Raw genomic sequence first — 13225 nt, forward strand, 5'->3', positions numbered from 1 at the left:
ACAAATCAAAATCAACTCACTCTCGAGATTTAACTGCTCCCAGTATAACCATGAGAAGCTGTTATGCAGGAGTTAAGTGTTGTGCAGAAAGTGTTAAAATACAAAACACTGACAACCAGCAAGAAGGCTCACCTTGCTGGAGCTGGACATAGGTGCGTGGCTTACAGAGGGATTGTGTTGGGTTTGGGGGAGAATCTGCATTTGTAACTATTTTCTAGACTTCTTAAAGAGACCATGAAGATAATCTGTATTTCTTACATTCAAATGCAAAAATCTTTGCATTGAATGACACAAGTGTGAAGAATAAGAATATATAAGAGTAGTACAGATTCCCTAACAGCAATTTCAGTTCCTTTAGTGACAGTCATTAAACCTCAGAACAGTTTGCTTCCTTTCTGCAGGAGCAGTTTGAACTCCCAGGCCTGGCAAAGCAGATGGAGTCTGGCTTTAGGAAAGGTGACAGAAGTTCCTGGAGTCCCATAGCCTCAGCAAAGTGCTCCACTGAGCAGACAGCTAAGGAAAACTGGCCAGGAGCTATCAGGCAAAGGCTCATATTTAGAAAACTGCAGCCTGAAATGGAGCCCAGGCACAGCTGGTAAGGTCAGATAACAGGTCAGGCTGCCAAGTCCCTCTCCCCACATCCTTCCATCAGGAGTTGAAGACAGAGTCCAGCCTATTCAATATGTGCAATGAATTCTTATGAAGGTGATCAAAGCAAAGGGCATACTCCGACATGAGAGAAAATCTATCCACCAGCAAGGAGAAAATCGGATAAATAGGCTTAGCAGCTCTTCTGTCCCTGCCTAGTAAGCTAATTGCTCATCATGCCCATTTTCCTTGATACACTTGAAATGAGTAGAAAAAAGTGTTTGGGAACTGCTGAAATATTTGAGGTCTGAGAATCTACAGCACTGTTTTCATTACAGTAGCAAAGTCACAGGATGGTAGCTTTAAACAGGAAGGATAATAACGCATTACCGTTCACTCTCAATTAACCCAGAGCCTGCAATACTGAATGCACTTAACTCCAAGAATTTTGTCAGAAAATGAAGCTAGAGTGCATCTCATTTATAAATCACAAAAGACACTTATTTGGCAAGAATGACCTCTGTTCATATACAATAAATCATGAACATCAACAATCTCTAATGGATTTTGAGTCAGTGCCACAGACAGCAAAGCACAGGGCCTGCGTCTCAGGATTCCAGGACTGTGCCAAAGGAGCCTTTATAAATGATTAAAGTATTCAGCACAGTGTCATCTGTGCCATTGATGAGAAAGACATTCTGGGGCTCTGTTTGTCATTACAAAAGTGATAATCGGCTCAGCAGTTGACCATGCCTCTCCCTTCACCTGCTGGAAGGAGCTATTTAGCTCCACACCTCATAAAACCCCTTCCCTAAACTTTCACACATACACTTGGTTCATGATATGCAACATATTGGTAGAAGAGGGGAAAACAAGTAGTCTGTTTTCATAAGCAGCCCACCAAAACCAGCCTTCCTGAGAGACAGAGCTAATGTTTGCATTTGCAAATGTACATACAACAAGGAGGGGGGGGACATTAAAGAGATAGCTGGTGCCTTTTTCTACTTCTTTGACATACTGTGAGAACATCACTACATAGAAAACTCAGGTTTTGGTCCCTGCTGCTCAGTCTCTCATGCTTTTCAGTTATTCATCCCACAGTTTTCAACCTCTCCCCCTTCACTTTTGTCCCCATGGTTACTGAATCACTGTGAACAGAGATTTCCTCACTAAAGAATGTGACTAACATGAAACAGCTAAATTACCAGAGCCAACTCTGACATTGGTTTCTCCTATCATGGATCTTATCTTCCAAATGCCTTCAAAAAGATCTGTTGCACCAGCACCAACTTCAGACTAAGCAACACTTCAACTATTGACAAGAGACAGAGCTGCAGCAGTATTGCACAGTGAGACTTAAAATAGGCTAATATCAGGTAAAGGATGAAATTTAAATGCTAGCTTTAGCAGACCCACAGCCTAGGAGTGCATGATACAAATAACTGGATGTATTTCACCACAGAATTTTAAATCAAGTCCTAGAAGGGGAGGTATTGTCTCCTGACTGGACCTGGAACCAAGAGTTCAAGTAGATTTTTTCTTCTTTGAAGCCAGTTTGGTCAAGCAGTAGAAGAAGTGTTTTGGCCCAAAGAAGTCTCTTGTTACAAAATACACCAGGACAGGCCACTGCATAGCAAGTCTACTAACCTTCAGCCACAGCTATCAGCATGTGCAGACCCAGGGGTCAACAGAGCTGTTTCCACACTGCCCCAGAGTAGCTCAGATTCCTTCCAAACTACCCCCAAAAACATCATTAAGCCTTGTTTGTACCTGGGAGGCCTTTATCCCCTTCACTCACAGCATCCATCCACCCACAAATGCCTAGGTGCCAAAACAAGGGTAGCAGGACAACACCTCACGTAAGCATCACCACAATCATGATCTAATACTGACAAGACTCAAGAAATGTAGAAGTCTTACCTTGGCCGCTACAGAGGAGTTGGGCTTCTCCAGGAGATCCCAGAGCTTTTTCCTTTTTTCAGCACAGCAAGTGTTATCAAATTCCTCTCCTTCCCTTTCCCTCAATGTCTCAGCTTCTCTTTTCAGCTCCTCATTCATCTGCTCCTTCTTCTGGTGATAGCGGGCCTGGCAGCAGGACTCCAGGTAGATCTCATCCACCCCCCAGTAGTCCAGCTCCTGACTGAAGGACAAGGCGCACATCTCCTCCATCATGTGCAGCTTGCCAGTCCGGTAGAAGTTCAAGATTGAGGTGAACGCCCCGGGATGCCTGTCGAAGAAGTATTCATTCTCCTCCAGGTTGTAGTCATCACAGATCTCCATGAGGGAGTCGTGCGTGTTGCAGTCTCTGAGCTTACCCAGCCTGGTCCGCGGCAACCTGTCCAAGGTCCGCCAGAGAACCTCGTGGGCCAGCCCCCCCACGTTGAGCTTGACCCTTCGGGAGCAGGCTTTGCTCCTGACGATCTCCGTGGGGTCCGGAGGCAAAGAGGTAGTAGAGCGAGATCCATGCTTATTCATCCCCAGAGGCATCGCTGGACCCCTCGGGCTGGGCGCTGGGCGGTGCGGCGCGGGGGCTGGCTCTGCTCACCTCTCCGTCCCCTCCATGTCCCGGAGCTGCAAGAGAAGCCACCGTGGGTCCCCGCCCGCTGACCGCGCTAATCAGCTCAGGGCGCTGTCCGCGGTGCTGAACCTCGCCCCGGCCCGCGGGCGCTGTCCGCGGTGCTGAAGGCCGCTCGCTCCCACGTGCCGCCGGGCGCTGCCGCCGAGCTCCCCCGGGCGGCCGCCTGTGCTCCCCCCCCACCCCTCCAACACCCCCAGTCCTGCCTCGGCCCGGGAGGGTCGCCCGCGCACCCCCGTCCAGGGCAGCCCCTGCTAGCAGAGGGCTGGGCACTGCTGACCGATCGGGGAGGGCGTGGAGCGCCCCGGAGCACCGCTCCCCGAGCTGCGCCGGGCCGCTAGCCAGGGCTGCGCCGGCACATCTCCCCCCACCCCGGGGACACCGGCCCGGCCTCCTCCGGGGGGCCCTGCCCGACCCCAAGTGCTCCCATGACCCACCCGGAGCAGACCACGTCCTCGGGGCTGCCGGTGATCCCCGCCGTACCAGCCCTGGGGGCTCGCAGGGAGACGTAGACGCTTTTTATAACTCCAGCCTTGCAAATTTCCCCGAGGAAAGAGCTGGGGAAGGGAAAGGGGATCTATTTCCAGGCACTCGAACGACGCACTCTGCCTCTCTGGGCTGCCCACGGACGCCCTACGCACCCCCCACCGACGTCGGCATAACAGGGAAACCGACATAAAAAAATAAAAAGAGATTAAGGAAAAACACGGCGCCTTCCTTGCGGAGCCGGGCGGCTCGCGGCAGCCCCGAGCGCTGTTGCTGCACAGGAGGGCCCGAAAGGAGCCCCCGCGCCCCGGGACCGGCCCCTCCCCGGCCCGCACCTACCTGCGGCCGCGGGCTCCGAGCGAGGCGCTGCGGGGCGGGGGCCGCTACATGGTGCGGGGGCGCCGCTCGCATCCCCCCGCGGCGGCCTCGGGGCGAGGGGCGGCGGAGCCCGGCGGAGGGAAGCGAGGCGAAGCGGCTCCTCTCGGGAAGCTGCCCGGGGCCGCCCCCCGGCTGCGGCTCCGGCCCCCGCCCCGCGGCCTCCGAGGGCAGCGCCGCGACCGCCGCCGCCGCCGAGCGGATCAACAAGTCGGGTCCGAACCGGCGGCTCCTCCGGCAACCCCGTCCCGGAGCGGTCGGCAGCGAAGTGGAAGTTGGGGGTGGAAGGGAGGAGGGCAGCTCCCCCGTGAGCCGGGACGCGGCACTGCAGGGGCGGTTAACCCTCTCCTGGCCGCACCCGCCGCCCCGCGGAGGATTCGCCCCGCGGAGCCGCCGGAGCAGAGGGGAGGGGGCTCCGTCCCCGCCGCTCCCCCGGGGAGGAGGGGGCTATTCCCACCGACCTCCAGCATCTCCCGTGAGAACAGGAGCAGGGCTTGGTGCCAGAAATAAAAACGATGAGCAGGAAACACCGATAAGCTCAGCAGGGCCTCACAGCTTGTGTGCGAGCAGAGCACCGGGCCCTCTGCACCCAGCAGCCCCTTGTCGAAGCAAAAGGCCTGCGCTCAGGGCCGTTTGGTATATTTGCAAATACAGAGAGAAGGAATAGCAGTGGGTCTCCTCGCTAACCTGAAAACACAGCAGGAACGGAGACTTCCCAGGCAATAGCGCAGCACCCCGAGCATCCCTCTGCTGCTCTGTCCTTCTTCCTTACACCCAGCAGGGTAAACAGAGCTCACCGGGAGCCCAGACCTCCATTAGCACCATTTATTGCTTACATTATCATCACTTAATGCAGTTCACCTGCTTAGGCTTCTGCCCCAGAGGTGCACAGCAGTGCTCGTTAGCCTGTCTCCTCTTGCATTGATTGACCATGGCTCTTGGACTCTAGTAACAATTACTACTACAAAGTTTCTAAAAGGAGAGCCCAGTGTCTGATTTTATGTGATTAACTAGGGAAAATGACTCTCAGTGTTGCTTTTCCCCACTTCCTATGCTTCTTCACCTGGAACCCACCAGGAACCCACCTGGCTCCCATTGCCCAGTGCACACAATGTTGATGTTACCCTATTATACTTGGTGTTCCAATGTCCGCATCTTTCTGAAATCCCAAATAGTGGTTTGGGTTTTTCTTCCAGTACCTCCCATAACTGTATATTATCTGTATATTTCAGAATTTCTTCAAGGAGAAGTGGGTGACTAAATTCCTTTAGCAGATGAGGAAATTAAGATATAGAAAAGCAAGATCATTCAGAGGGGAGATGGAAGGAACATTTGGGAATAAAGCCTGTTGACCAGCTTAATCACGGCCCAGTGCTCCTTCACTGAAGTAGCTCTCTGTCCCCCATGAAAACCTGCAAGCAGTATTTAGAGCACTTCAGTCCTCCTCTTACCTTCTCATCATTTTCCCTTCAGACTCTACTCTACTCCTCTTAGAACAGAGATGAAAACTCCTAATCAGGACTAGGAAGCTAAATCTGTACATGATTACAAGGCACTTTGAAACTTCCATCTGGCAGGTGCTGTAGGAGAGCAAGTAATGTTAGTGCTGGGATCCAGGGCACGTTATCTCCCTTTGTGACAGACACAGGCCCCTTGTGCAGGAAGAGGATGCCGGGAGAGAGGGTGACAGGTACCTAATGCAGGGAGAGGTATCAGATTCAATGCAGTAAAATCACTGCGAGAGATGCAATTTGTGTTTATTCCCAGGGCATTAGTATCTTCCTGCATCACTCTTGCTACCCTGCCAATGTCATTCACACGCTGTGCCGAGAGGCCGGTGACCCATCCCTGGACTCGAGGCACGTGAAGGGAGAGCACGGGAGCCCCGACTCCTCCTCGGCTCCGTGCTCACCCTGACACACGCACTTTCTTGCCAGCACTGAAAAGTCAAACTGGAATCTCAGGTAGAAGCTGCAAGCAGCCCTGCCAAGGGCAGCCCCTCCTGCTGGCTGTGTCTGGGGTGAAGCAGGAGTCTTGGGAGAGGAGAGGACATTCCCACCCCCAGGACATCTGTTCCCTGCAGTGTTTCTTGTCCGGTGATGGAGAGTTTGTCAGCAAGGGGCAGTGCAGGCCTGAGGATGCAGAAATGTGCAGCGTGCTCGCTCTTCTGCAAGGTTATCTAACCCACTCTTGGTTTGGGTATTCCTTTCAATTTATGTTTTTGTACCTTGAGCTTCTGCAAACTTGATTTATGGTTTGTTATTTCCACAGCCTACGGAACCAGCCAAATGCTTGAGTGCAGACCGAGGCAAACTCTGTTCCTTTTCAGGTATTACAGCAGTTACTGACAAGGAAACACCTTAAACCTCAAGTACTCCAGAGGAAATGTGCAGAGTACAGCAAATATATGTTCTCCTGGGCTCACAGTCAGTGTTATATACGTGTCTGGAACTCACCTACCAGGGAGAAAAGGTCTGTAAGACAGTGTTTGCTGTGCTACAACATGACAGGGAGATAGGCTGAGCCTAAATATCCCTGAGCTGATCTGCAGTGACTCCTCTGCCTGCATAAGGGAAAGCATCACAACAGTCACCCACACCTATACAACAGCCTGGACTCCTCCAGTGCATCCTGTGAAGCAAGAGGGGAGGCGGATTCACATCATTTTACTGGTCAGAGAAAAACAAAGGACTGAGAGAAAAGGAAGGCTCCTCTCCTGGTAAACAAACACTCAGCCCCTGTCACAGCAATGGAATGTGGAACAATGGGTTTCCAGCAGAGATGGGCAAAGCAGCTTTGGTGGCCCAGGAGTTTTGGCTGGTTCCTGATGCTGAGGGGATGCTGGGTTGCACATTCTAAAATGAGCTGTAAGATTTAACAATAACCCGTATTGTTCTTGCAGCCCAAGGGCCTTGTACTTGTCCTCGTGAATGGGAAAGACGGTCACACACAATAAGCTGTCTCTGTACAGTGTGTATCCTATTATGTCCCTTTAAGGATTCATTTATTTTCCAGGGAGTTTCTTTCCAGCCTAGAAACACTTTAGGTACAATGCAGATTTTCTTTTATAGTCCAAAATCCTTCCCTTTAAATGAGGAAAAACAACAAACTAGGTTTCTTGACAAAGATCTGAAATCAGTGTTGAAAAGTGCAAGAAGAACTGAAATACGTTGTGCAGAGCGGTTTGTGCTACCAAGAGCCCAGGAGCACAGAAATAATTGGAATACCAGTGAAAAATACTGGAAACAGACAGCAAAATACAATCCAAGAATAAACCTTAAAAAGACAAGGCTCTCCTTGAAAAGCTCAGGCAGAGCCTGGATGGCAGAGCCAGCAGCAGCTGGGCTCCATCATCGCATCCTCCCTTGCTGAAAGTCGCTTCCCGAGGGGCTCAGCCGCAGCTGCCAACCTGCTCTGCTGCAGGGACGCGAGCTCTGCCTGCGAGGGCACGACTGCCCTGGCCCCTGCTCTGTCCCAGCAGCATGATCCACCATTCACTCTGGCTCCCTACCAGCTCCTCCTCTCGCCAGCTTTTCCTAAACTCTTTATTTATAAGTTCATAACAGCTCATTGGTACAGAAAGCAAGGCCACGCTCACTGGTCCTCAGAGAAGCTTGAAAGGATCTGGGAGGGTCAAATGCTGCAAAAGTGGGAGGCAGAGGAAAGAAGAGAGGTCTCAGCAGGGACCGAGGAGAAAATGCCCCTTGACAGAGGGTAAAGCCTCTGAAGACTGTCTCAGTTATAGAAGAGAAAAGACAGGTGAGGGCAGCCCTCTCTTGTGTTTGGAAGGACAACAGCCACATGGGGACCCTGTCCTATAAAGAGCTGAAGTTTCCAACTTACATTTCAGATGCATTTCAAGTCCCAGAAGAGCCAGAATTCCCTCCCACTGCAGGCAGACTCCCTCCCTCTTGCTGCCTCAAGGAGGGGCAGACCAGCGCTGCATCACCGCTTGCCTGGCAACACCGCAAATGATTCTTAGTGCTTAGTCAGCCTTGGGCTCCTTTGGCCTTCAGAAAAAGGTCAGGAAACAAGCCAGGGCAAATTGGTTATCAGAGAAGCTCCTGGTTCAGGTTCCCACAAAGCGCATTCAGAGCTGTCGCTCCTTGGCTCCAGCTTTCTGCCTTTCCCAGAGTGTGTACTTTCTCCTGCTCATCTACTGAGGCTCCTCTCTGTGCCCACTAACCACAAGCACACACCATGCAGCTCCTCCTCCCAAGGGTAGCTTCGTTAGACTCATCTTTCCTCTCCTCTTGACAAGGGTAAGTCTGGGGGAATGTCTGAAAGCTGTGGAAGCACCAGCCTGTTCCCTAAGGTGTCCAGATGTGTGAAACATCACCTCTTGGCTGTGTCTGTCTTGTTCACATCAGGTTTGAGACCAAATACAATTACTTCATGGGGGGAAAAGGCACAAAATTTTCTTCTGGTTGAGAAATAAAAAAAACCCAACCAATGGGCCAGTTTGTGCCTGTCACCCACCTGCTAGGGAAGATTACCTGAGAAATCAGTTCTCTCCTACCTATCAACACCGTAGGCCAAATTCTTGGGACCCCAGGTCCCTGTTCTGCCCAGGAGGGATGGGTGGCAGCAGAACTCCACCGACCCCTACATCCCATGGAGGGGCTGAGGATGATCCCAGCTTGTGTTGTTCAGGCAGGGCTGGCACCAAGGGAAAAGCAGCCGTATATAATATGTTATCTAACATTTAGCTTTAAGCACTGAGCTCTGTAAAGCAAATACCATTGACTCTGCATTTGCCACCAGCCCTGTGCATTACAGACAAGTGTCTCTGTTTCAGGTGCTGTTTCTGTCCCTGGGCTGGGGGAAGCCTGACTGCTTTAATCAGCGTCTGGAGAACCAGCCTGCTGCAAGTGTGTTGCAACAGGCGGTGGGGAGCCCTCGCCTGCTATTGAGGGCAGGAGTGCTGAGAAAGAACAGCAGAAGGGATGATGAGTCCACCTTCTTCTAATAGATAACATGCCGGCTTGATTGTTTCAGGAAAGGGTTTTGGCACTGAGACTCCAAACAGCGTAGCTAGCAGTTGGGGCTGCTAAAGAGCTCCCCGTTCCTGTCCCTGGCAGCACTTTCCCTGTGCAGCTGAAGAAAACACAAGGGAAGTTGCAGAGGATCTGGCACTGAAGGGCCCTGCAGGATGGGGCACCTCACAGCATCCTCACAGCAGGAGAGGAAAAGTCAGGATCCCTCCCTAAACAGCTTCCACCTGAGCTTGGGGACATGGCTCCTTGATGTCTGGAGGTGGCACCAGGTAGCTGTGACCTGAGCCACATTCCTGCTGGGATTCACTGCTGCCCCACAGCAACCCAATTCAGTCCCTGGCTTCTCCTGCCCAGCTCCTCTTTAACAAACACTGACTGAGAGCTCAGCCTTAGAGGCAAAGCAAACACCTAACTCAGCCAGCAGATAAAATCTGCTTCAGGGTCTAATGCTGGAAAAATGCCATCACTTGAATGTCCTGAAGCTGGTGAGTTTTCTCAGGATAATGAGAATAAAAATTGCTCTGCTCTTGCATATTCAGATCCTAAAAGGACTCTGCAGTAGAGAGTAATTTCAGATGGCTCCTGGTAGGGAAGTACCATACTATCCCCTTTCAGGCTGAGGGAAATAGAGACTGAGAAGGATTAAAGCCACCTGCCAAAAGCTGCATGGGGTGGGGAATGAATGAGCAGCTAAATGTATCTTGAATCTTGAGAGATATCCTTTAGTGATTCCTACCAAGACTGTTTGCCTTGTTACTGCAGCTAACGGGGAGCAGATTTATCAGAGGTTCCTGCCATCAGTGGCAGAAGCTTTTGTGAGAGTCGCGTGTCTTGGTGAGAATAAGGCTGATGGGCGTACCCAACAGTTTGAGCTTTTTGTTGCTCATCTTTTATGAGGAACCGGCAGAAAATAGCAGAATTTGAAATCCTTGCATGAACCCAGCCCTTCTTAACCATTCCCTGATCCCAACTGCCCCAAGCTTTGGGTAAACACACTCTTCCTTCTCCCTGGCTTTGTACCATTCAACAACAGTAAGAGCTGGAGCTGCGTTGGGGTCAGGAAGCCTCAAACCAGTGCCTGTGAAGTGACATGGGGAGGTTGAATCTAATTTCAAGCAACTATTTAATGTTATTCCTAGTACGAAAGGAGCTTAGATCCTCTGGGGCAGGTCTGTAGGAAACACTGGGTGTCCTGTGGCACCGATGGGGCTGGCTCCTTGGAGCGAGGAGAGCTTTGGTTTCAGTGACATCCAGTCACAGCTGCAGGAATTGCATCAGTCATCTCTGAGAAGAGTCACTTCCAGCCTCTCTTGGGTTATTTTGCATCTGTAACTTGTCTTTAGTAAAATACATTTTAATTTGCAGGATTATAAAGATAATTTGAAAGCAGCTTATCTAAAACTCTGTTCTCCTTCCCTGCTTTTCCCTGAAGTATTTGTGGGTGACGCAGAAGGCTGCAGTAAGCCACTCCTGAAGGATGTCTTGGATTAAATTTCTTCACATGGGACAGCACCACTCCCCATTAATTTTAATAAGCTTTTCTAAACATTCCCTTTTCACTGTACGCTTGAGTTCTGCAGGGGAATAATACCCAGCGCCGGCTAACCAAAAAGAACAAATTGGATGTAATCGTACAAAATGAAAACACTGCAATAACCTACTGAAAGCGCAGCTCTGCTTCCTTCATCTTGACAGGAGTAGAAGATGTTGAAAATAGAGTGGGAGTTGCTGCAGTGCCCAGCTTGGAGGGTGCTGCAGGTCTGGATTTTGACCCCAGGCTATTGCACAGAGCAGTAAAGCCACCGATGGAGTTGTCTAGAGATGACCGAGAGGAAAACTGCAGGATGGAGCCATCTTAAGATTACATTGTTTGGATGCTTGAACAGCCCGTTTTTAAGGGTGCCAGGGACATTTCTCCTTCCCTTTGGGATTTGCAGCCTGAGACCCTCTCCCAAACACAGTTGCGTGTGCTGAGTCAGCGCATTGTGTACTGGTCACGTTGTTTTCAAAGGTGCAGCTGGGAAAAAGTGAAAGTAGAGCAGATTTTTCATTTTTAAGAAATCCCCCAGCTATGAGCACCTGTCCAGAGAGCAGAGATGCCTGCTCAAGGCCTTCTGCACAAAGAGGCTGTTCCACCTCCTGGCCCCAGTTTCTTTAGACTTAGACACCAAAATGCCAAACAGCCTTGCAGCAAAACCTTTACTGCAAAGTCTGACCTGACCGTCTCTGCCCTGTTGAGACTCATTTTCCAGTGTGCATAAACATCTAAAAAGGTCAACAGCTTATAAATGGAGATTTATTATCATTTCTGAACTCCTGGCGTTGGAGTGCTCTAAAAAGCATTTTGCTGTTTGAACTCCTCAGGATTACACAGAATTAAGAGTTCTGGTGCAGAGGAGACAAAGAATTTGGAGATGTTCTCTCCAGTTTCTTTCAACTCCCTCACCCTGTCTCCTTTCTGGCACGTTCACAAAGGTCAACCACAGTCTCGCACTGGAAAACCAGAGGTGAGTGAGTTCAACCCAGCACTCGCTTGGCCACCTTACAGATGGCTGCTCTTCAGAGTTTTTCTCTCGCACATAAAAAGTGAAGGCAGTTCTCCATCAAAATCAATAGAGAAGATTAATTAAATACCTCTGCTCAGCAACACATCAAAAGCCTTCTTCTCAGGCGCAGCGTGTGTGCAGGGGATCTTTGCTGCCTTGATCAGACCAGCCCCTTTGATAGGGGAAGGGCTGCACTGGGGACACGTGGGGAAACCAAGGAGCAATTCAGCTCTGATTACCAAGAGCAACACAAGTATCACTTCAATAGATCTTAAGCTCCATAAAGCAACTACAATTTATTCCTAGCCCAAGGCTATTTGTTCTGCATGGATATTTTTCTTCTTTCTGCAGAAAAAATCCTGGTAAAACATTAACTGACTTTTGGGGAGCCACATGTGGCTGTACAATCCCCTCTTGTCCTGGTCTTTGCTCTCCTGAACACTGCTCTCAGAGGAAAGGTGGAAGGGAGATGGATAGTAGCAGTTCACGGGCTGATGTGGGATGAGTGAACCCTTGGGGCTAGGAGCTGCAGAGAATATGCCGCCTCCGAAAACAAATGCTCAGAGTCCCAGCAGCTGATTTTCCAGTTAAAGCAGCTAATAGCACCCAGGAACCCTGTAGACAAGGGAATTCAATAAAGATGCATTGCAAAAAGCACAATTTCTGAGCTTGCATAGTTCCTTCTGGGTAATAAAAGTAAGTATTTTATTCTGTAATAAAAACTGCATTTGCGTGAAGCTTCTATAATAATAACTCGAGGATAACTCAGCTGTTTCGCTTCCCCAGTACCAAGAGCTCTTCTCTGCCTCCTCTCTATGGCTAATGAGGTGACATTGTCCACTGGTGGGTTCCTATAGAAGGGCTCATCAGTGGGGTTTTTAAATTAAGGCGAGCATTCTACATGCACAGACCTGAAATAGCATTGCACTGGTACAACTCACCCTCGAACTCCCAGACCACTGAGCGTGTGACACTAGAAACATTGTCCCCCTATGTTTCATTTTTGCCTAAAGATCCTAGCTTCACCTTGTACCGATGCTCCTGCAGAGAGGATGTGCACTAGTGTTCTTGCTGTAAAGTCAGAATCAATGTGAACAGCAGGTCTCAAAATATCTATTCTTAAAGCATCCATCTTCACAGATTTTAATTTAGCAAACCAAGAAACACTGGTTTGATTTTGCAAGAAATTGACTAAAACAAGTGTTTCCCCATGGAAAAAGATTAATTAGGATAGGAACAAGCACAAACAAGCAGCAATATCTGGGGAACCATCCCAGGAACTTTAGTGGTTTGCTTTACAAGCCTTTGCAGTGCAACCTGAGACCGAGTCTCCCAACCATTTGCTTCATCAGGAGAAATGTGATGCTCCAGCTCCGCTACGGACTAAAGCACAATTTAGGGGAGGTGACTTTGTAAATACAACCAAATCCTTTGCTCTGCTCACAGTTTCCAGGTTTAAATGCAACCCTTCCAGACCCTGAAGGAGCATCCCCCAGAAGAGAAATGGAGGCTGTCTCAGCACAGAGCAGCTGGAAATCTGCAGCATGGGAGGAGATTTACTTTCCAGCCAGTGCCCAGCAGGACGGTACATAGAGACATCAGTAATTACAAGCAAAGCAAGCCTTAGTCCTTCTATTCCTTCAGACCAGGTGCCACCA

At 50.0% G+C, this 13225-nt stretch overlaps 2 protein-coding genes across 2 annotated transcripts in view; both read right to left on the reverse strand.

Moving 5' to 3' along the window:
* Nucleotides 1-3168, reverse strand: part of KCNB1 (potassium voltage-gated channel subfamily B member 1) — a 109067-nt gene extending 105899 nt beyond the window's left edge. The window contains exon 1 of the mRNA XM_069872002.1: nt 2509-3168. Within this exon, the coding sequence (XP_069728103.1) occupies nt 2509-3075 (567 nt within the window). The 5' untranslated portion in view covers nt 3076-3168. The remainder of the gene's footprint in view (nt 1-2508) is intronic.
* An 8644-nt stretch (nt 3169-11812) lies between these two features.
* SPATA2 (spermatogenesis associated 2) overlaps nt 11813-13225 on the reverse strand; it is a 140455-nt gene continuing 139042 nt past the window's right edge. Inside the window, exon 3 of the transcript XR_011338719.1 lies at nt 11813-11837. The gene's annotated coding sequence lies outside the window, so the exon portion shown is untranslated. The remainder of the gene's footprint in view (nt 11838-13225) is intronic.

Source organism: Phaenicophaeus curvirostris, chromosome 18 (genome assembly GCF_032191515.1).
Source record: "Phaenicophaeus curvirostris isolate KB17595 chromosome 18, BPBGC_Pcur_1.0, whole genome shotgun sequence".
NCBI lineage: Eukaryota > Metazoa > Chordata > Aves > Cuculiformes > Cuculidae > Phaenicophaeus > Phaenicophaeus curvirostris.